Source organism: Prionailurus viverrinus, chromosome D4, assembly GCF_022837055.1.
Source record: "Prionailurus viverrinus isolate Anna chromosome D4, UM_Priviv_1.0, whole genome shotgun sequence".
In the NCBI taxonomy this organism is placed as follows: Eukaryota; Metazoa; Chordata; class Mammalia; order Carnivora; family Felidae; genus Prionailurus; species Prionailurus viverrinus.
Window position 1 is genome coordinate 71,265,427 of NC_062573.1, and position 25,004 is coordinate 71,290,430.

General features: G+C 39.7%; 1 protein-coding gene across 7 annotated transcripts in view; it reads left to right on the forward strand.

Moving 5' to 3' along the window:
- TRPM6 (transient receptor potential cation channel subfamily M member 6) overlaps window positions 1-25,004 on the forward strand; it is a 206,159-nt gene that overhangs the window by 88,897 nt on the left and 92,258 nt on the right. For all 7 annotated transcript variants that reach the window (XR_007146402.1, XM_047830724.1, XM_047830720.1 and 4 more), the window contains 9 exons: window positions 2,482-2,695; window positions 5,934-6,058; window positions 9,863-10,034; window positions 15,680-15,848; window positions 16,963-17,086; window positions 19,681-19,753; window positions 19,875-19,975; window positions 22,734-22,868; window positions 24,192-24,245. Coding sequence is in view for 6 of the 7 variants with exons in the window: in XM_047830724.1 (XP_047686680.1) it covers window positions 2,482-2,695; window positions 5,934-6,058; window positions 9,863-10,034; window positions 15,680-15,848; window positions 16,963-17,086; window positions 19,681-19,753; window positions 19,875-19,975; window positions 22,734-22,868; window positions 24,192-24,245 (1,167 nt within the window). In the remaining variant the exon portion in view is untranslated. The remainder of the gene's footprint in view (window positions 1-2,481; window positions 2,696-5,933; window positions 6,059-9,862; window positions 10,035-15,679; window positions 15,849-16,962; window positions 17,087-19,680; window positions 19,754-19,874; window positions 19,976-22,733; window positions 22,869-24,191; window positions 24,246-25,004) is intronic.

The following is a 25,004-nucleotide window of genomic DNA, read 5'->3' on the forward strand; positions in this document are numbered from 1 at the left end:
TCCTTGGGCTTTCCAGGCCAGTTTTTCTCCTGTTCTAATATGGAGTTTGCATGTAATTTGTGTAGTTCTGACAGGTCAGGCATCTCTCAGGTGTTTTTCCTTGTGCTTGTTAATCACCTGTTTTATTAGAGGCAGATTTCCCTTGGGAACCTGCAGGGGATTCCACCTCAGGAAAGCTTAGAATCAACTGTATCCTGGAGTGTGACCTTCAGTTGAATGAATTTGAAACAACAGTTCTTAATGATGCAGTCATAATCAAGTTTCATAATAGAGTTTTACAGTAATCTCCTTTTCCAGTTATTAATCCTCTTGTGTTTAGTGTTGTATGTTGAAGTTTTCTTTAGTTGGTAGGAAAACTGCACTCATCCTCCTCTACAATCCTTTCTGGAAGCTGACTCTTATAGAACCCCGTATATAAATGCCCCCTTAAGTTTAATCTACCTCCTTTTGCTTTTATGTTCATTCATAATCAAATCACCTTGATTTGCTCATTTTTTTCCATCCATTTGGGAGATATTCATTGGTGCTCCCACTTTGCTAAGCCCCAGGGAGCATCTGTTCCATGGGAGGGGGGTGGTGCAGGGATGCTCTGGATGGGAATACAGGGTTCTTCTAGAGAATGAAAAGGGTAACTCTTGTTTTTCTGGGTGTGTGTGTGTGTGTGTGTGTGTGTGTGTGTGTGAAGGAAGCCATCTGGAAGTAGGGACAGCTAAGCTGATATCAGAAAGGTGAGTGAGGTGTTTGGTGTCTGGTGAGGCAGAGGGGTAAGACCGCTCTGGGCTGGTGGGAAGGCCAAGGGAGAGTATGGTACATTTAGGAGAACTGAAAATATGGTTCAACAGATCTCCTGATCACTAACAGATTTTAGGCTTAGCGTTAGACTTCATTACATCCTAAGTACCTGGAATGCATTTTATGTGATCTCTCAGAAGAGAAGAATCTACCTTTCATATTTAATACCAGAACTGCACTTCGTGTTTACAGCGAGAGGCGGGAAAGCAGTGAGAGCTGGTTATTCTTCTCCCTCCACTGCATTCCCCTTCCCAGTTTATCCCGCCCACCTCATTCCACAGAGGATTTGAGAAGAATCTATGCCAGTAAGAATCTGCCCAGTTAGTTATAAAGGAGGGGGTGGGGGGGGGGGAGGAAAGTAAGTCATTAACCTTTGGCATCATCTTCGGTTGGCCTTTGGAAGAAAAGACTCCAGTGCTGATAATTTAGTTAATCAAGGTTGTTTATCTGAAATCTCTAGGAGAAATATCTGCTAGGACTAAAAGGACTTCTAGATGAAAGAGAGAGGCACCCAGGAGAGTTGAGGTAGAGAAAAGGTGAACCACATTAGAGCCGCCTCCTCTGCCTTTATTCATGTTTCGGAGCAACACAAACCATTTCACAAAGGTCAACTTGTATTTTTTCCTACTATGTGAATATGTAAGAAGCCATGGCAACTCATTTCCCTCACCTGTAAATTGAATCCTGATTATACTTAGGTTCTATTACATTCTGTGATGGCTGTACCAACTCGATGTTCAGAAATTCTAACATTTTAATAAAGAGATTATGTTGTAAGAATTTCAAAGATGAATGGACAGTTGTTTTAAGTCACTATCACATCCTGGAAGATAATGTGAGAATTCTATTTCATATGGATGAAGATCTCCACCTGTGGTTCTTTTTGGTGTAGTTTTCTAATTCATGGTTTCTTAGTGCCCTCGTTCCTATAAATCTGACTTATTCTTGCTGTTGGCTGGCTTATGTTCGAGGATGGCAAACTCCTCTCAATATGATTTTCACAGTCTGTGTGTGGCTGTTTCTGCCGGAAAAAGAGAACCAGTTATACACTATGATCTTAGGCAAAGCACAAAATGATTCTGGTCCTACCTGCTGATTCAGATTCTCTCTTCTTTTGGTTACATTGACTAGTCAAAGATGTGATTCTTTTGTGAAAAGTATTTATTTTGGAAAAAGACATTTTCAGAGAGATAATTATATATAAAGGAAATGTTTAGAATATAAAATTTACAATAAATTAAATGTACATGCTCCCAGACCATAATTTAATTTAAATGATGCAAATTTATGAAATAGTCAAGTAAATCAAAGGCCATACCATGTATGAAAAACCCCATTTCACCTCTGTGTAAATGCTTTTTTTTTTCAATGGGTTTCCTGGAGTAGTGGTTTTTGCCAGTTTGAAGTATTTCTGCCTCATCCCAGATCTTCTAGAGGACATTGGTGGGTCAACCCTGAAAACCAGAGGAAGCCTTCCTACCGTGACTTGTAATTCCCAGAAGGAACTTAAAGCGGGGTGTGGGATCCTTTCAAAGTAAATGTTTACATTGTACAAAGATGAACTTTTAAAGAAATCCCAGACACTTCCTTTTAAGTTTGGGCCATTCCAGTCGCCCTGCTGTGTGCTTATTGTTGCCCGGCATGTAGTTTTCACTGTTTTATGTACATGTGTCTATGCATATCTTCCAGTATATTAGAACATCTTATGATACAAAGGCAGATCATCTGTTACATTTAATGTTGAAAGAGTGGAAGATGGAACTGCCCAAACTGGTGATCTCTGTCCACGGGGGCATCCAGAACTTCAGGATGCCGTCTAAGCTTAAAGAGATCTTCAGCCAAGGTTTGGTCAAAGCTGCGGAGACAACAGGAGCATGGATAATAACTGAAGGCATTAATACTGGTAAAGTGCACTGTTTCTCTTTCTTTTCATCTTCTTCTTCTTTCTTTCTTTCTTTTTTTTTTTTTAATACCTCTTTCTAACTGAATCAGGCAGCAAGGCACCTAATCTGTGCTCTGCAGTGCTCCCAGCGGATATGGTAGCGCGAGTCAGACAAAAAGCATGGTGACCGGGAAACAAAAACAAAAACAAAAAAACCCCCCAGAAGAATCATAGACCTTTCCTAGTATGTGTTTTCACCATTGTTAACATCTGCTATTTTACCACAACTTTGGGTAAACTTCAACAAAATAGTCTTTTCATGAACTTGAGGCTACGGTGAGATTTGAAAGGACACGGAATCCATGCAAGTATGTAGTGTGCGACCATGGGCAAGAGCTAAACTCCCCATGGTCAAGTTTGACAACAAAAATACAACTGCATAAATTTGAAGATCGAATTGTCTTTCTTAAGCAACTCACGAATTGGGCAGCATCCCATTTCACAAGTAAAGAGTTGCTCAGAGACTATGTATGAAGTGGAAGGTTTTTATAGGAAGGAGGGTGGGGCAAGGAAGTTATTAACAAAAGTAAAGAAAGGACTGTGGCAAGCTAGGTCTCCTTCCCTCAGGGGGCAAGGGAGGGGGTCCTTTCATGCAGATTACCTCATCTTCCTTTGGCGGGGAAGGGGAGGGGGAGAGTCCTTGTGACAGATTACCTCATTGGTGCTGATCAGAAACTTTCTTACTGAGTGGTTAAGACTACATTTCGGGGGTGGGAGAGGTTGGCACTACAGTTAGGTACTAAGCCCCAGTGTGATAACTTGGCCTAAGTGATTCCATTTTGGGCCTGTCGTTTCCCTTTTTAATAACATGTGCTTTATTTTACTTACTGCTTTTTTGGTTTGTTTTTTAAATCATTTCAGGTTAGGGCCAGTTAAGGAACACAAATATGATAATGTGAAGACTATTGAATTCGTTCAGATGAACAAAAGAACTGAGAAACGAGACACACTTGGAGCTTTCTTACGCAATAATCAGGGTCGGCCCCAGTTCAACCACAGCTCCTTAAGGCCTGACTGCTCAGGGAAGGATCCATGAACGAGCAGCATCAGGACCACTTGTTGGAGCTTGTTGGGAACGCAGATCTCAGATACCTCCCCAGACCCGCAGGACTGCCACTCTCCATTTTGACAATATCCCCAGATGATTCTTATGTACATTCAAATTTGAGAAGGTTTCCTTCCAGCTTCTTCCTATTCTCGAGCTGCTTCTACTGTAGTTGAACATTATCTGGCGTGAATTTTTGACATTTAATTGAATTTTGGCATTCAACCGAAGGCCACAAGCTACAAGAATCTCCTGTATATATACTATGCTATATATAAATTATATTATATATATATATATATATATATATATATATATATATATATATTTGGGAGTACAGGGAAGAGGAAGACGCATTCCAGTTCCAACTGAGGGCACCTGAGAAGGCATAGACAAGGATATAGCACTTGGTATTGACCTTGAGGGAAGAGTAGGAAGGAACATCCTAGGCAGAGGTGGCCTTTCAGGGCCAGGCACACAGCTGGAGTTTAAGGCACATGCAGAAAGAGGTGATAAGGCTACAGGCCGGGTATGACTTGTGGCAGAGGACGGGGACAACCAGGGAGACTGGAGCCATACTAGATGCCATGCCGATGGGCTGAGAGCAGAGGGCTCTCAAAGGAATTTGAACAGGAGAATGAATAGGAAATAATATAGTGAGGTCTGGCTTTTACAGAGAGTCTCAATAGACAATCTGTACTAGAACCACCTATGGGATGTGGAAATACAACCAGGAGCACCACAATGCTGATAACCCATGCCAAACCTATGGGATCCAAAACCCTACTGCAGAGTTGACTGCACAGTTGATGGTGATATACATCTAGAACCTGGATTCTAGAAAATGACTCTGGGAGAAGTAAAAGAGGTTGGAGGGGAAGATGCCAGAGAGAGAGAGGGAGAAATGATTAGGTACTGTGCCTCAGATGTGTGCATATGTAGAGTGTTTGTTTGTTTCTGTGCTAATGACACATATAGGGTCAAAACTATATATATAGGAAGAGTAAGTGGCACAGCGTAGTAATTAGAAGGCAGATTAAGTCAATGTCAAAGGCTACATACCACGTGATTCTCACTTTAAGACATTCTGCAAAAGGCTAAACTGGAGACAGTATAAAGATTGGTGGTTGCAAGGGGTTATGGCGGGGGGAATGAATAAGTGGAATGCAGACAATTTTTAGGGCAGTGACGCTGTTCTGTCTGATACTATAATGATGGAAATATATCATTGTGTATTTGTTCAAACTATGGAATCTACAGCACCAATCCCTGATGTAAACTGTGGTCTTTGAGTGATAATCACGTGTCAGTATAGGTTCATCAGTGGTACAAATGTACCACTCTGATGGGCAATGTTGATAGTGGTCAGGGGTTGTGGGTGTGTAGGGGTGGGGGGGTACATGGGAAATCTGTACCACTGGCTCAATTTTGCTGTGAACCTAAAACTGCTTTAAAAAACAAAGTCTGTTTAAAAAAGAAAAGTCCGATATTTTGGGTGGGAATCCTAGCTCTACAAATTACCAGCTCTATAACCTTGGGCAAATTATTTAACTTCTTTATGATTCAATTCTTGCCTATAAAATAGACTGAAGTTTCTACTTAAAGTGTGAATACATGGAAAACACTTTAAAAGTACCTGGTGCATTGTAAGAGTTCAGTAAGTGTTGGCTCTTATAGTTATTGTTATTATTAATTCCAGAAGGGCAAGTATGAATGCATTCGTGCTGGCATACTTATGTATATAAGCTATTAAATTAATTTGCTTCAGTGAAGCAAGGGACACATCTGCAGGATGTTTTGCTGGGACAGTTGAGAAGGTTACAGAAAAAAAAAAACCATTTAGAACATTCATGATGGTCTCATAAGACTTTCTGGTCAATCAAAAATAGGGGAAGAACTGAGGTTGTAAGCAAAACTTACCCAAAGGGAGAGGAGAATTATTCAGGTAAAGAGGTCAGTGATAGGAGAAAGAGGTGTTAAGAGAGAGTAGAGGAAGCCAAGATATCAGAAATTAATTCCACTGTGTCACAACTTTCCCTACGAATGTCCTTTTGTATATTCCCTACGAATATCTGCCATTTGTCTCTTTCTTGCAGTCACAGTGTTTTGCATGATTTGTGCATAAAGTTTGACTTTTAAACTGATTGTTCATAGGTGTGTCCAAACATGTTGGGGATGCCCTGAAAGCCCATTCCTTCCGGTCCTTGAGAAAAATCTGGACAGTTGGAATCCCTCCTTGGGGTGTCATTGAGAACCAGAGAGATCTTATTGGAAAAGATGTGAGTAGACAACCCATTCACAACAGAAGGGGATGAACGTGTATCCAATTGCCAACTTAGCACCACCTGGATATCTAAAAGCCATCTCAAATGTAATATACCTCAAACCAACTTTGGTCTTCCTACTTGCCCCATCTTAGAAAGTAATGATCCCATCCTTACACTTGTTCAAGCCAAAAGCCTTAGACTAATCCTAGAATGATCTCTGTCTCACAACTCAACCTAATCCATCAGTAAATTATCTCAGCTTCACCTTTTCTTTCTTTCTTTCTTTCTTTCTTTCTTTCTTTCTTTCTTTCTTTCTTTCTCTCTCTCTCTCTCTCTCTCTCTCTTTCTTTCTTTCTACAGAAAGAGAGAGAGAGAGTGCCTGCGCATGTGAGCAGGGGAAGGGCAGAGGGAAAGGCAGAGAGAATCTTAAGCAGGCTCTGTGCTCAGCGCAGAGCCAGAAACGGGGCTTGATCTCAGAACCCTGGGACCATGACCTGAGCTCAAATCAAGTCAGACACTCAACTGAATGAGCCACCCAGGCACCCACCCCCCTTTTTTAGCTTTACTTAAATATAGAAATATATCCAGAATCTGACCTCTTCTGTTACCTCCACTGTTACCGAGCAGCCCCCTTTCCTGTCTCCTGGATGACTGTACTAATAGCTTTCCCTTCTCTCATCCTTGTCTCTCACTGCAATCTAATCTCAACACAGTAGCCAGGATGATGCTTCCAAAATACAAATCAGATCGTGCCACTTCTCTGTGAAAAACACTTCAGTGACTCCTATCTGGTTTAGAGTAATAGCCGAGTTTCTTGCACAGGCGTGTGTGTGATAACATTCATGACGTGAACCTGCTCTTTCCTTATCTTGTACTACTCTCTGCTTTATCCTATGTATTGGTTCTTTGATCCCATCTGTTTTTCTAAAGGAAGGAACTTGTCTAAGTCTGTTTATGAGTAGTGTATATTTCTGATAAAAGTCTCAGGTATTACAAAAGATATGAAAAGAAAAGATAACCGCTATTAACATTTTGGGGTGTATCATTCCAGAATTTTTACTACGTATGTGTACGTATGCATAATAAGAAACAGTTTGTATGAAAAAAAGTAGTAACAGAAACCCACTGATATGAATCTGGTATTTAGCTTAATTATTTAACATAATTATTTCTCTATGTAAATTAATATAGACATGGATATGGTTTATCTTAACTTTCATTTTGGAAAATGTCAAACATACTAAGGAGTAGAGTTGTGAAAATAATGAACTCCTATGTCCCTATGTCCCAGCTTCAATAATTATGAGCCCAGACCCAATTTTGTTTCATCTATTCCTTATCCATTCCCCACTCCAATATTTTAAAGCAAATTCCAGATATCAAATAGCATCATTGGTAAATATTTTACCAGTATTTCTAATTAACCAATTAATTTACCAATAATTTGGTATTTCTAAGTTCCAAAAAGTAGGCATTCTAAAATATATGGACAATTAAAAATATATATAACCACATTACCATTTTCATACCTAAAAAAATTAATAGTTAATTTCTGAATATCAACAACTAGCCAGTCCACGTTCAACATTCTGATTGTGTCATATTTTTTAGTTGTTTGATTTCATCATCCAGAAAAGTTCCCTACAATGTGATGGGTTGATATGTCTCCTGAGTCACTTATTTTCAGTCGTTTTTAATCTATGGATTTTCCCTCCATCTCTTTTTTTTGGGGGGGGGGTGCAATTTGTTTGTTAAAGAAACTGGGTCGCGGGACGCCTGGGTGGCTCAGTCGGGTAAGCATCCGACTCTTGGCTTCGTCTTAGGTTATGATCTCACAGTTCGTGAAATCAGGCCCTGAGTTGGGCCCTGTGCTGAAAGTGTGGAGCCTGCTTGGGATTCTCTTTCTCTCTCTCTCTCTCTCTCTCTCTCTCTCTCTCTCTGCCCTTCCCATGCATGCTCTGTCTCTCAAAATAAATAAATAAACTTAAAAATAAAAAAAGAAACTAGGTCATTTGTTCCAAAGAGTTTCCCATAGTTTGGATTTTGCAAATTTAGCCTGTTATAGTAGGGTTTAGCCTATTTCTCTGTCTCGTCTCTTCTCAAGTTGGTAGTTTGATCCAAAGGTATGATTAGATACAAGTTCTTTTTGTGCAAGTTTATGCCATAAGAGATGTGTCTGTCCTTCCCCCTCATAACATACGATTGTTTTTCTTTTTATAATGCCATTGACTAGATTCATGACCTCAACAGAGTTGCAAATACTGATATGAAATTATTGTGTTCTTTATTTATTAGCTTAAACACTCTATAAAGGAAACATTTTCTCATCAGCCATTTGGTTTACTTTGTGGTACTGTTGTATGGGAAAGGACACAATGTTTGATTCTCTCTTTATTTTCCAGCTTTCAAAGCAATGAATTGGTTATCTACCATTCTCCAAGGTGAACAATGAGATTTTTTTTTTTGAAACATATCAAATATGTTTCAAGTCATTATTCCATCTAGTTATTACTCTTAATTATGCTCAACTCATCCTGTTTTGGCCAGTGGAAACTTTTCAAGTTATCTCTTGAGTCCTTTTAACACAATTCTAGTTGTTTTTCCTTGCTTTCTTGTGTTTTACTCTGAAAAAAACAAAAAACAAAAAACAAAAAACTGTTCCAGGCTAATTGTGTATATTGTTTTGCTCCTAGAGAAATGGCTGGTTGCTTTTAGTGGGAAATTATAGCAAAAGACCGCATTCTAGGGGTAAAAGGTGCATTCTGATTTTTCATGCCTAATAATGCTCTACTGTACTGTAGTACTTTAATAGTACTATAATTTAACCATTCTTCGATTATCCATTTTGTTTTGCTTTTATAAAAAATGATATTAATGTTATGATAAGATACTTTAGATGTATTAAATCTATTAGTTATTTTCTTCTTGATTTCTGTCATCTGTATCACTGTTAGGAATTATAAAGATAACTTTTAAAGACTAATGTTGGTAAAATTTATAGTGTTTTTTACCTCATTGTTTCCTTTAAGCCTCACAGCAACCCTCTGGTGTAAGAATTATCATTCTCCCTTAGACGTGAGGCAAGTAAGCCTGAGAAAGGAGGCAGGAGTTACCCAGAGTTAAAGTTAGGAAGTAGAAGAGTCTAGGCCCTCTTACTCCAAATAGTGTGCTTTTCGTCTCTAAAAACAAATGAGAATTGGAGTGGCTTAAGGAAGAATCCACAAATATTGATAAAGATCGGGATGTTTTATATTAGTGGATGGATCTCCATTTGGTTGGTGGGCTGTCACTCTTCATTTCAATACTAGAAAAAAAAAGCAGTGTCAAAAAATTATTTTGGAATAGATCTATTGAAAGGCATATTTTCTGGATAGCAGTGTAGTCTGTATATTACTGTATGTCCTTGAACTCTTTTATTACAATCTGAGACAAGGTAAGTACAGAAATTAAAAATAAATATTTAGAACCATTTTTAGCAATGTGGTAGTGCTGTGACACCTAAGTATACGGCCGGTGGACTTGTCTTTCTGAGCACAGTGCGTGCAAGGGTTGTTGAACTTGTGTCCTTGTGTTGTGAGTCTCATGTAGTATGAGCCGCATACTGGTTACACATAGTAGGACCACATAGCGATCCATAAAAAATGGGAGATTAAAAAAAAGAGTTGGTTCTTCCCTGCGGATAGCCTGAGATACACCTCTCTAGGTAGCAAGTGGCACTTATTAGCCTTGGCAGGAACTGCATGGTGCATGGGCAGCCCTTTGGAGCAGTTGAGCCCAGGGAAGGACCTCGGACTCTAACCCTCTCTTGTCTTCCAGGTGGTGTGCCTGTACCAGACTCTGGGCAACCCCCTCAGCAAGCTCACCACACTCAACAGCATGCACTCCCACTTCATCTTGTCCGATGATGGGACTGTGGGCAAGTATGGAAATGAGATGAATCTCAGGAGGAACCTGGAAAAGTACCTCTCTCTACAGAAAATACATAGCCGTGAGTACCACAGAGGCTCAGCCACCGGGGCCTGGCTGGGGCGCTGCTATGGAGAAAGGCACTCCTTTGTCATCCATATGGAGTGGAGAGGTCCAAGCTGGTCTCTGCCTAAATTAACACGAGTGAACCCACAGCCAGAAGAAAGCAGGATGTGAGGTGGTGCGGACTTGTGGAGGGCAGGAGAGGGGAAGAAGTCTTGGAGACAGCATAGTCAGGAGAGGACTGGAACAGTGGAGACTTTAGCAGAGCCTCCAGCATACTGTAGGGTTGGGTAGGTGGAGGATGGTTGGGTAGTGGGAGTATTGTTACCAGAATGGGAATGACTAAAGAGCAGTAACTAGACTGGACTGAGAAGAGTGGGGGTATGAATTTGATCATCAGGGAGGATGGCATTTCATATGTGGTGATGTCCCCTAGACAGGGAAGGGTTGAAAGCAAACAGAGCTTTTAGAAATAGGGACCTTTGCATACTTTGGCTATTGTTGATAGTGCTGCTATAAACATTGGGGTGCATGTGCCCCTTCGAATCAGCATTTTTGTATCCTTTGGATAAATACTGAGTAGATCCCAAATGTCCATTGACTGATGAATGGATAAAGAAGATGTGGTAGATATATATATGTATATGTGTGTATATATATACACACACACACACACACACACACACACACACACACACACACACAATGGGATATTACTCAGTGATCAAAAGCATGGAATCTTGCCATTTGCAACAACAATGTGGATGGAACTAGAGTGTATTATGCTAAGTGAAGTAAGTCGGTCAGAGAAAGATAAATAAATACCATATGATTTCACTCATATGTGGAATTTAAGAAACTAAACAGATGAATATAGGGAAAGGGAAGGAAAAATAAGATACAAACAGAGAGGGAGGCAAACCATAAGAGATTCTTAAATACACAGAACAAACTGAGGGTTGCTGGTAGGGTGTTGGATGGGGGGATGCGCTAAATGGGTGATGGACATTAAGGAGGGCACTTGTTGGGATGAGCACTGGGTGATATATGGAAGTTATGAAGCACTGAGTTCTACTCCTGAAACCATAATTATACGATATGTTAACTAACTTGGATTTAAATAAAATTTTTAAAAATGGGTGTAACAAGTAAACAACAATGATAAGGACCTTTGAAGGTATCAGTGTTGTGTCACGCTTCCAGGGATGCTTTGAGATGGCCATTTTGGTAGTGTTTAAAAACAAAATTCAACTGAGTAAATGTAAAGATCTTATTGGCCTTATTCAGTGATTCATCAGTTGGACAGCATCCCATCTAGCAGGTAGAAAGGAATTCCAAGGAGCTGGACAGAATGGAAGACTTTTATAGGCAAAAGTTGGTGTGGTAAGAGAGTTATTCTAACAAGGATGGATTGTTCTGGGCAAGGTCACTTTCCTTCGGGGGAAGGGGGGGGGGGTAGGCATGGGGGTCCTACCAGGCCAATTACCTCCCTAGTGCCAACTATGTAATTCCAGAATGACTGGTTAAAGGTTACATTCCTGGGAGAGGCTGCAACTGCAATTAGGTATTAAATCTTCATTTGTTGATTTGGAGCTTAGCACAAGGGACTCCATTTTGGGCCTGTTGTCTCTTTTTTAATAGTATCTATAGGAAGGAGAAGAAAGGAAAGGGTCAGAATCAGCAAACATCCTTTGGTGGAGAGGTTGAAAGGTAGGTGCTGCCTGGAGAAATGGAGACTTTTCATCCAAGGCAGCAGAAAGTGGGCCTCTGTCTCCTTCCATGAGTTGAATCTTTCACAAAATACTCTCACCCTTGAGGAAGAAGACCAGAGAGCAAAGGCCCTTGGGAGGCTCAAGTCCTCTTCAACCTTCGACTTTTGGCTGGAAACGCTAAATGTCCTTCCAAAGTTCTGTCATCTACTGTCTGTGACCTTGGCTGATGGAGTTTACATCTGTTAAACTGTTTTCTTTTTTTTTTTTAATTTATTTTGAGAGAGAGAGAAAGAGAGAGCGAGCATGAGTAGGGGAGGGGCAGAGAGAGGGAGAGCGAGAATACCAAGCAGGCTCCGTGCTGTCTTGCGGAACCTGATGCAGGGCTTAATCTCACAACCCTGAGATCATGACCGGAGCTGAAATCATGAGTTGGATACTTAGCCATTTGAGCCACCCAGGTGCCCCTAAACTGTTTTCTTAATATAAAAAGGAAGGAACTGTCTACCTCTACCTTTTGTTGTGAGAATTGAGATAATGTATGTTTGATGTGCCTAGAATACTGTTGGCTGTATAGTATGCCCGTAATAAATGTCTATTTCTTCCTTTCCTTTTATTCCTCTTTGATACAGGTAATCTCCTTGTTGGGGTGGGGTTCTGTGTGGGAGGGACGCTGGGAACTGTTGCCAGTCACTTTGTGCTTAGTGTGAATGAAACTTGGAGGCTCATTTAAGTCAGGAAGTGGGGAGAGAGGGTCAGGTCCTCTGCAGAGTAGATGTGGGTGGGGGGAAAGAAGACCCATAGAGGAGATGACAGGTCAGAGACTGGTCCTGAAGAAGAGTTCCTGCGGGGAGGGTTCCTTTTGGGGTCACAAATATCAATTCCCTGAATTGTCCTGTTGCCTCTCTTGATCTATGCTCACCATAGAAATTGCTCAGGGGGTTCCTACAGCATCATAATGTGTGCCCCAGGAGAGCAAAGTCTTGTCTTTCTTATTCGGATCCATTTGTGGATGAATGCATACAACCTGAAGCTTACATATGGGGTCAAGGAACATTTCTGTTTTCAAAGGTCTTGAAACTTAGGATTTATTTGGAGAGTTTCACTGCGTATAGAGAAAGAATGTGGAGTCCATTTCAGTGGATTGGTAACATTTATTATTCTAAGGGAAACCAATATGAAGGAGCAAAAACAGTAAGCCACCTACACACACACACACATACACGCACACGCACACACACACACACACACACACACACTCACAGGAAAGGAAGGAAGGAGAGAAGGAAAGAAGAAGAGAGAAGAAGGGGAAGAAAAAGGATAAATGAAGGGAGGGAGGGAGGAAGACAAAAAATCAAAGTCTCCAACAGACCCAAAATTCTTATGTATCAAAGCTGATTTTCATACCCATCATGTTCACTACTTCCTACCATATTTGTATTGCTTAAAAAGAGATTTATTTGGATGGAATAATACTTACATATTTTGCTGATTTCTTTTATTTCTTTTCAGCTGGACTTCTTAGAGTCCCCGGCAAACCCTTGATCCTGGCCAAGAGTACTTACAAAAAATCCAAAATATAAAAAACAAAAAACCAAAAAAACCAGACATCATAAAGTTGCTCTAGGAATTCCTGGATTCAGCCATTTGAAACGTGGCCAGTGTCAGTTCCTAAGCCTCCGAGGATAGAAAGCATAGGATCAGATGCCTTTGTGTCTCTTCATAGTCCAACTCTCAATGGAATAGCATGCTTTCCTGGAATGTCCATTCCAGGAGCTTTTAATTTGGAGGCATGATATTGTATTCTTGCCTTACTCTGGGATCCAAGAATAGAGGCAGCTCTCTAGTGAGATTTCTCAGCAAGAACATGACAATTTTTTTCTTTTTTTAACAAGTTTAATTAGCATCAGTGAGATCCTTTTGGTAGGAAACAATCATAAATATTTTTATTTTTGTGGGAAATAGTTATTGCTTCAGGAAAGATATACCCAGTAGAAATTGAATTCCCTCTTTCCCCTTGTTGATTTTTTTCCTGATGATAAAAGTACTATATATTCTCATATTCAGATAAAGCAAAGAGAGCACATGAGAAAAGGAAGGGTTTTCCATATTCTCACAATAAAAACCTCACCATTGTCAACTTTATCATATATATACTTTTAGAAATATTCTACACACACACCCAGAACAACATTTTTTAAACAAACACTAGATTCATATAATATACATGCTTTTCAACTTGGATGCATTTCTACATCAATAAGGATAGCTTAGGGGCACCTGGGTGGCTCAGTTGGTTAAGCATCTGACTTTGGCTCAGGTCATGATCTCACTGTCTGTGAGTTCGAGCCCCACATTGGGCTCTGTGCAGACAGCTCAGAACCTGGACCCTGCTTCGGGTTCTGTGTCACCCTCTTTCTCTGCCCCTCCCCTGCTCATGCTCTGTCTCTCTGTCTCTCTCAAAAATAAACATTAAAAGAAATTAGAATAGCTTAGCACATCTTTAATGGCTGCATCGTGTTTCATTATATAGGATATAAGAGATGCTCTCACAAAGTTTTTTCCATAGATTTCAATAATTCATGATTAATGGTTCTTTATTTTTTTAATTTTACTCATGTTTATTTTGGAGAGAGAGGGAGAGAGAGAGAGAGAGAGAGAGAGAGAGAGAGAGAGAGAGAGAATGAGTGGGGGAGAGGCAGAGAGAGAGGGAGACACAGACTCTGAAGCAGGCTCCAGGCTCTGAGCTGTCAGCACAGAGCCTGGCGTGGGGCTCAAACTCATGAACTGTGAGATCATGACCTGAGCCAAAGTCAGACGCTCAACGGACTGAGCCACCCAGGCGCCCCCATGATTAATGGTTCTTTTTCAACATTTCCCCAAATCCTCCCCTCCCTTCTTCATTAATAATAGTTTGATGTGTACCCTTCCAGAGTTTCTGGTCATATATATATGTAGAGATATATGGATGTATACTTATACACATATATATCATACAAGCATATATATAATGCAAACATATATAAAATATATATTCATGTATGTGGTTTTAAAACTATAAAAAGGATTGTACTATATACATCATTCTGTAACTGTTTTTCACTTAATATCTTCTCAGAAAGAATGACTCCACTGTCTTTGTTTCTTTTTTTTTTTTTTTCTTTTGGTCTTCCTTCCTTTAATAAAAAATAAAATAGTATATCCTAGTGATAAGAAATTTTAACAGTGGAATACATTTAAAAAATAAAATATGTTGAAATATAAAAGTCTTTGAGAGTTACCCATCCCATCTTGTACTTAGAAATAATCATCATTAGAAGTTGATTGACCTGGCAAATTTTGATCTTTTTTGGAGGTGAGTGATAAATACATTGGGATCCATTATATTTCTGGGTTTTTTTCAAGATATGTTTGAAGTTTCCACAATGAGAAGTTGAAATTTCTTGAAGACTACTTAAAAAAAATTATTTTTTAAATTAGGGGTGCCTGGGTGGCTCAGTTGGTTAAGCATCTGACTTCAGTTCAGGTCATGATCTCATGGTTTGTGAGTTTGAGCCCTACATCAGGCTTGTTGCTGACAGTAAGGAACCTGATTGGGATTCTCTCTCTCTGCCCCTCCCTTGCTCTCTATGTCTCTTAAAATTAAAAAAACTTAAAAAGTTTTTTTTTTTTTTTTTTTTTTTTTTTGTAATTAGTGAAAACCTTTGGGTACCTTTTTAATGGGGGAAAGCTTGAAGATGCTCTCACCACATTTAAGTGACTTTATTGACAGTCCAAGCTTCTGGCTTGGTCTTGAACTAAGCAAGCCTGGGTGAGTCCAGGAAGAAAGAGGGGTGAGTGTAAGTAAAAAGTTTATGTGGTAATTGAAAGACTGGTGTCGGGGAAAGCAAAAGGGATGCCTGGCCAAGATAGGAGTTCTTTGTAACACTTTGGTGTTGCCTGTCATCTGAAATAGGTTCGAGACAAGGCGTGCCCGTGGTGGGGCTGGTGGTGGAAGGAGGTCCCAATGTCATCCTCGCGGTGTGGGAGACTGTGAAAGACAAAGACCCGGTGGTGGTGTGTGAAGGCACAGGCAGGGCGGCCGACCTCCTGGCCTTCACCCACAAACATCTAGCAGACGAAGGGTGAGTTGCTGACTCCTCAGTTTTTAAGCCGCGGTGACTGTTTATTCCTCTGTTTTAGTTCTTTAAGCTCTGCTTTTATGTGGGCCAGATATCCTTGGGGGCAGAGGCTGAGACTGGAATTAACTTTCCGGTGATTTTTTTGTGTATTAATTAATGCCCAAATGCTCTCCCCTGATGCAAGTTGCTCTTTTTTTTAGCTGAAGAATGGTCCTGCCTCTATCAGGGGCTCTTGAACCCTGTCTGAGCTTCAAGGGAAAAAGCATCCCGGCGGGGGTGGGGGTGGGGGGTGTTGTTGAGAGAGGAGACGCTCCTGAAGTTGGCCTTGATAGCTGAGAAAACCCTGTGGTGACTGAGGAGACCAGTGCTGGCCCCCCGATCACCTTCAGATTCGTTTGCCATTAGTAAAAATAGCAGGAATTGGGGGAAATCGGCATCCTGGCATTTATATAACATATGTTATATTTATTTGAGGCTTTAACTCTTTAGCCTTTTCAAATAAAAAGGTGGTTTTTCTCTAGCCATGCCTATATCCGGTGTGATTTTTCCAATTTCAAAAGCATAATATTTCTTCTGTGTAAGTAAATATAATGCCTATGAACTAAATGTTGGCCCCACCAGTTTACACAGTAAATGTGTATTCACTGCTTATGGTATAAATGCTCTGACGACCCTTTCCTTACACTCCCTCTCTCCCCTCAGCCCCTAGCCTCTACTTCTATGCTTTGACCCTGTTCTTATTCTTTCCCGTGTGTCTCTTTCCTAAAGTTACCCTAAATGTGTGCTTCTTAAACCTTCTGGAGTGTCGGATTCTTTGAGATATGATGCCTGCAGTTTCTGGCAATGCACAGTCCCCTGGAAATCTGTCAGCTCAAGAACCTTGTCCTGGAGTGCATTCTTTCCAGGATCATGGCGGATCTGTTCACGCTCACTTTCAAATTCAGCCTCTCCAGGTGCCCTGCTTCCTTTTGCTTCCTCCTCATTTGCTCTCACAGCAGAAGCATCTACAGAAACCTTTTCAGTCGGATGGGACAGACAAGGGTTCCTGCACTGAAGTGTTTGGCTCGTTCTCTTCTCTGTGTTGTGCCAAGGCATTACCATTTCTCTCTCTTCCCAGGACCCTACGTCCTCAGGTGAAGGAGGAGATCATCTGCATGATTCAGAGCACTTTCAACTTTAGTCTAAAGCAGTCCAAGCACCTTTTTCAAATTCTCATGGAGTGTATGGTGCACAGGGATTCTGTGAGTATGATGAGTTGATAACTTTACCAACTTTAAAACTGGTAATTTGCATCATTTGTAATATTTGTTTCCAAAACTTTTATTTTTTTATTGTTTATTTATTTTTGAGAGAGCGTGCATGTGTGTACGTAAGTGAGCAGGTTGGGGAGGGGCAGAGAGAGAGAGGCAGAAAGAATTTGAAGCAGGTTCCATGCTGTCAGCGCACAGCCTGACACGGGACTCGAACCCACAAACCGTGAGATCATGACCTGAGCTGAAGTCGGATGCTCATCTGATCGAGCCACCCAGGCACCCCTCTGTAACATTTAAAACTAAGGGGTTTTTTCTTTTTTTAAGATTTTATTTTAATATTTATTTTTTTAAGTAATCTCTACACTTAGTGTGGGGCGGGCTCAAACTCATGGCCCCAAGATCAAGAGTCACATGCTCTTCCAACTGAGCCAGCAAAGTACCCCCCAAATAAGGAGTTTTTAATTTTACTTTGATTGTATAAAGATCTGGAGAACTTGACCCTTATTTGAGTCAACTTGGCTTTTTATTCCCTGCCCTCCCCACCTCCCTACAATGCTTCACATTTCAGACTGCACTTAGGAGAAAAACCAACATGTCAGTATTACGGAAGAGTGAGCACATTTAGTGATGATCACACATAAATATTTTCAGAGGATAAAAGCATAGCTCCATGTGTTCTCTCCTGGCTTAGGTGACTGCATCATAACATCCTAGTAAATCACGTAGGAGATCTTTGGGGATGTACTGAACAATGGGAAATGTGGGAATTTACTCTGGGCCAGAAAATGGAGACCACAAACTATGGACTGTAAACATAATATAGACTCGTGAAAAGATTTTCGTGTTTTAGGGTACTTTGATCAAGATTTTTATCAATGACTTAGACGATATAAACCAACAGGTATAGTAAACATGCAAATATGTCATGATTCACAGTGATCTTTCCACAATTCAAAAGCTAGGCCAAATCACACAAGATTTTAGTAATATTTAAGCACCTGGCCTCAGACAAACAAATTGAACAAATTCAGGCTGGACAAAGCATGGATAAACATATGTGAAAAACACTTTTAAAGGTGTCAGTTGACCTAATAACCACAAACACAACAACCATGAGTGAGTGCAATATGGCAGTGACTGTTTATTCCAATTTCAGAGATGCCAAAGCTAAAACCTAGAGAATTTAGGTGATTTGCACAGAGTCAGCAGTTATAGAATGATAGAACTGAAATGGGGCTCAGAGTTGAAATTTTGTGTGTGGCCTACTACATTTGATATCTCCCACAGTACTCAGTAAGGAAAGGACACCTTAAAGAGATCACCCTTCTATTTGTGTCTTCCTGTCATCAAAGAGAGTAACAAACAGTGTAACGATCAAAGAGGAGGCAAGAGTAGTCAGCGATGGGTTTGCACATCTTAGGAATTAGGTCCTCGACTCCTGCATAATTGAGAGTTGATTTTATTCATGCACATAAACGGGCTGTTAGTTGGAAGGAATTGTGGTAGCATCTGAATTGTGGAAGCATTGTTATTCTATCTTTACAGGACCTTAGAGATTATTTAGTGGGTTCCTCTCACCTTGTAGATGAGAAACCTGAGGTTCAGTGGCCTGTAGATATTTCCCTCAAACTCACTGGGCTTGCCAGACTTGGCTCTTTTTTTTCCAAAGAGTTCCCTTTACTATATAAAATATATTTGCATTTAGAAAGCTTGAGATACATTCCTTAACAGCAAGCAGCCTTTTATAATCATAAATAAAATCCTTATTTGTCTTAAAAAATCAATCTCATGTCCGGATGCATTGGACATTGACATTGTGAAGACTGGCTGTGCCCATCCATTGTAGTTACTCACTGGGTACATTGTAATTGCCTCACTTATTTTATGAAAAATCCTTGAGGATTCACTTCTCGTGAAAAAAGCAAAAATTTTAGTTTTTCAGGCTATGTGAACAGAAGGATGTCATATGGTATCGCTTCAAAAGGAATGATTTTTTTTTTTTTTTTTTCGCATTAGGAATTGACACCGAGGGGCTCCTGGGTGGCTCGGTTGGTTAAGTGTCTGACTTTGGCTCAGGTCATGATCTCACAGTTCATGGGTTTGAGCCCCACATTGGGCTCTGTGTTGATGGCTCAGAGCCTGGACCTGCTTCAGATTCTGTCTCTCCCTCTGTCTCTGCCCCTCCCCTGCTTGCACTCTGTCTTTCTCTCTCTCTCTCAAAAATAAATAAACATTAAAAAAAAATTTTTTTTAAAAGGAATTGACATTGAGTTTCTTTTCATTATAGCGTATCCATAGTAAATTTAGTGTAGTCATGTTTTTTCATGTGTTTCCTGTAGGATACATGGAATTTTTACGTTTTTTTTCCCTTGAGCTTCCACAATTCTCTATTACCCTATTTAAAAAGTTTTCTATGAGTAAAAAGGGAAAGTCACAAATCAAGGAGATTAACCCTATGTGGTTTTTTACATTAATGTTTTGCTCAAGTCATTAGCTCTAGAATGCATTTTGTGGGTACTTTTTGAAACCATTTCTTTATGAGTTCCCAAAATGTGTGGCTTTCTGTGTTTCAACTGCTATAGATGACCATATTTGATGCTGATTCTGAGGAGTCACCAGACCTTGATTTAGTAATCCTAACGGCTCTGCTAAAAGGTGAGTGTCTGATGAGGGTTACATGTCTTCCTCGTTTCCTCTTCTCACGTTCCGTGGAACTCAGTATTTTTTATGTGGATATTTTAAATAGGATCTATGCTTGTTCCCTTCTTTACCCTAGGCACAAATTTAGCAGCATCAGAACAATTAAATCTGGCAATGGCTTGGGACAGAATGGACATTGCCAAGAAACATATCCTAACTTATGGACAACATTGGAAGGTATAGTGAGAATGAAGTTATTTGGGAAAAATATTTGGCTTGTAAGGGAGGGCCAAAAAAAAAAAAAATGGAGGAGAGATAGATTGGTTTGGGAGGGGTGTGGAGGTAGCATTGCAATAGCTGGGTCCCCAGGATACCGGAGACATTTTTCTCATCAACTTTGTCTCCCTAAAAACATGTCTTTCCCCCTCAGGCTCTGCAGCCTGATTGAAACTGGCAAACAAAGTTGGGAGAAAGAAAGAATGGAAGCATATTTTATTTATTTTTTCTATGGCCAGATTTTTATATTGTGATTTCAAACTTGAAGTTTTCCTTATTTTTGAATTAAAATGTACTCACAATAGAAATAAGTGAAAACAGCGAAAAAGTGAAAGAAGAAAGATTATCCATCGTGCTAATGATAATCACTATTAACATTTCGTTTTTAAGAATTGCAGTTGTGACCATACCATTGGTATATTATTTTTCAGTCAAACTAATACATGCACATTATTTAAAACATTTTTTTTTTTTGAGAGAGAGAGGGAGGAGGGAGAGCACGTGAGGGAGAATGTGCACACGTGTGCATGAGCAGGGGAGGGTCAGAAAGAGAGGGAGAGAGAGAGGGAACCCCAAGCAGGCTCTACACTGTTGGCACAAAGCCCAATGCGGGGCTTGATCCTGCAAACAGTGAGATCATGACCTGAGCCAAAATCAAGAGTCAGACGCGTAACTACCTGAGCCACCCAGGTGCCCCATTTTTAAAACATCTAATGGTACTAAAAGGCACTAAAACAATAACAACAACAAACAACAACAACAACAACAAGAAACACAGTAGTTCTTTGGCCTGCTGACCAGGAGACCCAAGTATTTTTGACATTTTTTGATTGTACTGATATTTCAAAATCTCCATATTTCTAAATAACAAATCATATTGCTCATTTCTGATTCATCTATTTTAGAGACCTCTCAACATTTCTCTCTGTGATGCTGTCCTCACTGCTACAATCTGGACTGGTTGCCTACTGTTCCCGGTTCTGGGCTGTCGTGCTGGAATCTACCTTCATCGTAGTGGAGATTCCCTTTGCCTCTCTCCTGTAGTGGAGCACCTGTTCTCTGTATCCCGTGCCTTCCTCTTGTTTGGCTTGCTGCTTTATTTTAATGGGGTGCATCCTTCAGTAGCTTTCTGAGAAAGGGAACATGGGAGAGAAACATTTTGAGAGCTCACATGTTTGGAGATCTTTTAATTAAAGACGAGAACTCATTTTGAATGCTTAGCTTCCAGCATTCAACATTGCTATTGAGAATAAAAATCTTTCTGTTTTCTGCTCCTTTGTCACCATTTCTTTTCCTCTCTGGAAGTTCAAAAAAATATCTTTCTAGTGTTTTCCGATTTCACAATGATGCGTGCTGCTTTGAGTCTGGATATCCATAATGCTGGGCAGATGCTTTCAACTTAGCAATCACATGTTTCCATGCTGGGGAATTTGCTTCCTGTTTTTTCTGGGTTCTCTTTCTGGAATTCATAGCATTTAAATGTTGGACCTATGGACTGCTCCTCTAATCTTATCTTTTCCCTTTTATCTTCTATATCTTTCCTTTGCTAGATTTCCTCAATTTTCCTTTTCATGCCTTATGTGGAGCTTTTTGTTTCTGGTAGCATACTATTAATTTCTAGGAGCAAATTTGTTCTTTGCCTTTTTTTTTTTTTTTAAAGCATCCTGAATGTAGTATCTTATTTCGCTGAGGCTATTGATAGGTTTTTTTTGTTTTTGTTTTTGTTTTTATTTGAGGTTTTCTTCTTCCTGCATTGTCTGATTCTTACTGATTGATGTTTTGTGGTGTGTTTTTTCTGGGCTTTTTATTTAAGAGTGGAGGAGAGAAAGCTCTTTAGAAATTGTGAGCATCTAGGTGAAGCTTAGCAGTAGTTTTGAGCTTCACGGTGGAGTGATCTGGACGCCGTTTGTTGGCGGACCTGAGATGACAGCATATTCCTGCCTTTTCTCTTAGTTCCTTTACCAGAAAAGAATCCTCCAGACCCCTGCCTGGATAAGGTAAAAGCCTTGTTGCTAGTGTTAATGGAAGTCAGACAGGGGAAGAGGATTGGGAAGGTCTCAACATTAGTAATTCACTATTTGTACATCGATGTCATCGTGGAGCTGCCAGGATTTTGTGGCAGAGATCTGTTTGGTTCTTGGCTTTTCCCAGTTTCGATTTCTGGGGACTTTTACCTTGGGGGATTCTGGGGACTACTAAGTCAAGTACCACTTGACAATCTCCTTTCCGACTTCCAAAATGTTACTCTCTGGACCTCTGTGTTCTTGTGGATTCATTTCTTTAAGAAAAATTATTTTGCTATAGTTTTAGTAAAGTTTTAGGCCAGAATAAAATTAAATGAGTGTTTTTAATTTGCCATTTGTATTCAGATACCAGTGTAGTTTAAATGAAAACATGCCAACTGAACACAACAACAACAAAATAACCTTGATTTTTGTTTTATTAGAATTGCATTAAACCTACACATTAATTTGGGATGTTTACAATTATCAGTCTTCTGGAACCAGAACAGATTTATTTAAGGTGTCTTTTGTGCCTTCAAGTTCACTTTTTATTATTTCTTCACTCAGGTCCTGAACATTTCTACTACGATTGTATTTTATGATTGTTGTGTCTGTATTGAGATCAAATATATGTAATTCTTTAGTTATTTCTACTTTTTCAAGTTTCTGCTTTCTTAATTATCTCTATGTCTCTTATGTATTTCTACCTTCCGAAGCCTGGCACACTGGAGCAAGCAATGTTAGATGCTTTGGTGATGGATCGAGTGGATTTTGTGAAGCTCCTAATAGAATATGGAGTGAACCTCCATCGCTTTCTTACCATCCCCCGACTGGAAGAGCTCTATAATACAGTGAGTATTGGAACATCCCATCAACCACCTCCCTTAGGCTTTATTTATTAATTAGCTTAAGCTTTAGCTTAAGCTAAATGAATATTAAATGTTCGTCTCCTTGAATATTCACGTACAAAGATAAATTAGAGATTTCTCAACCAAAGGGCAAACATTCTTACCAAATCTATTTTATCCTATAGTCATTTCTGTGTTTTTTATTTTAATTAATTACACAGAATAGAAATATAAACATCTAAGAAAATACCACAGTAAGACCATAGTTAAAGCCAATAATGTGAATAAGGACAAATTGCTTTTATTGAGTTGTTGGAGGCATCTCAACCTAAGGCCACCGTTAAAAGTCTGTTCCTGCAACTTTCCTATGCAAACCCTTTATTGAACATAGACCAGCTTACTCACTGTAAAAACACCATTCGCTCAAGCCAAGCACCCTTCTTGAAATGTCCTTTCTTGGCCTTTGAATCTCACCCTTTCTTCAAAGCCCTATTCAAGGCCTGTCTTTTTGAATATTCCAGTTCACAGTAAATCTGATCTTATGGTACATATTTTTTGCAACTCTTTTTGAACACACACAGTCTTGATAGTTTAGGTTATTTTCTCATGTAAGTCCCCACTCTCTTCAATTAGACTGTAAACACTATGAAGAAAGTACTTCTATTCTTCACTGACTCCCTCAAAACTTGCCTGAGTGTGGTAAGCATTCAATAAGTATTTGTTGATGGAATGTAATTGTGTGATGGATGGGGTTTGTAATTGTGTAGTTTATATATGATAAAGGATAGCTATAAACTATTTAAAATTTATTTTTATCTCTTAAAAAAAATAAAGTTAATTAGTTTTTACTATCTGTGTATATATCTCTTTAAAATACATCTTGGGGGCACCTGGGTGGCCCAGTCTGTGAAGCCCCTGACTTCAGTTCAGGTCATGGTCTCAACGGTTAGTGGGTTGGAGCCCCACGTCAGGCTCTGTGCTGACCGCTCAGAGCCTGCAGCCTGCTTCGGATTCTGTGTCTCCCTCTGTCCCTGCCCCTTCCCTGCTCACACTCTGTCTCTGTCTCTTTCTCTCTCTCTCTCAAAATAAGCAAACATTAAAAAAATTAAAAAAAATACATCTTGCTTTGAAAAGTATTTCAATCTAATTATGTCTTCTCTTAGGGAGTACCTTTCTAATAATTAATTGGGGTGAGCTTCATTACTAAAGAGGTTGAAGAAAATTGTCAGTATTCTGGGTTATTTGTACATTCTGAAATAAAATATTTTTTCCCTTTGCACGTGGTAATTAAAAGGAATCATTTTTTTCTTTTCTTCTTTATGACAGAAACAAGGACCCACCAATATGCTCTTGCATCATCTTGTCCGAGATGTAAAGCAGGTAACCTAATTATGAATGCGGACAGATTTCTTTGTGTATTGCCTTAGCTTTGTGATTGAGGTATTGCCAGATTTTGCCCTGTAAAATGTACATTTGCATTTTCTAGTGAATTACCTACCCTCTTTGCCTCCGCCTCTGAATAATTTCATCACCAAACAATACTCGGAAGGTTTTTTTTCCTTATAGTTTATTTTATGTTTTTAAAGATTTGATCTACCAAGTAAGTGGCACTAACTCATAATTATTTTCTCTGATAAAATATGAACCGGAGACATATAAAACTTTCAATCAGAACATTAGCTCAACATGATACAACAGTATTGCCAATGATGATAATATTTGCTGAAAATAAAGAAATTTTGTCCTTGTCCCGTTGTCTTTATCGGAGGACTAATATGTGCTTTGCATTGTTTTGTTATTGTTTTGACTATAAGCGATAGCTTGGGGTCCCTATCTTCTTTTGTAAGCCTACACATTGTTCTAGGGAGCCAGGAGGAATCACACTGCTCTATACCCTTGCTCATATTCTGCTTACAGTGTTCGCATTGAACTCTGAGTTAGGTCAGACTTCAAATAAAATCATCTGTTAGTTACCAAACCTTCCCAACTTTTTTGGTTTTTTAATGTTTTATTTATTTTTGAAAGAGAGAGAGAGAGAGAGAGAGAGAGAGAGAGAGACAGAGAGAGAGAGAGAGACAGAGTATAAGCAGGGGAGGGGCAGAGAGAGAGGGAGACACAGAATCCGAAGCAGGCTCCAGC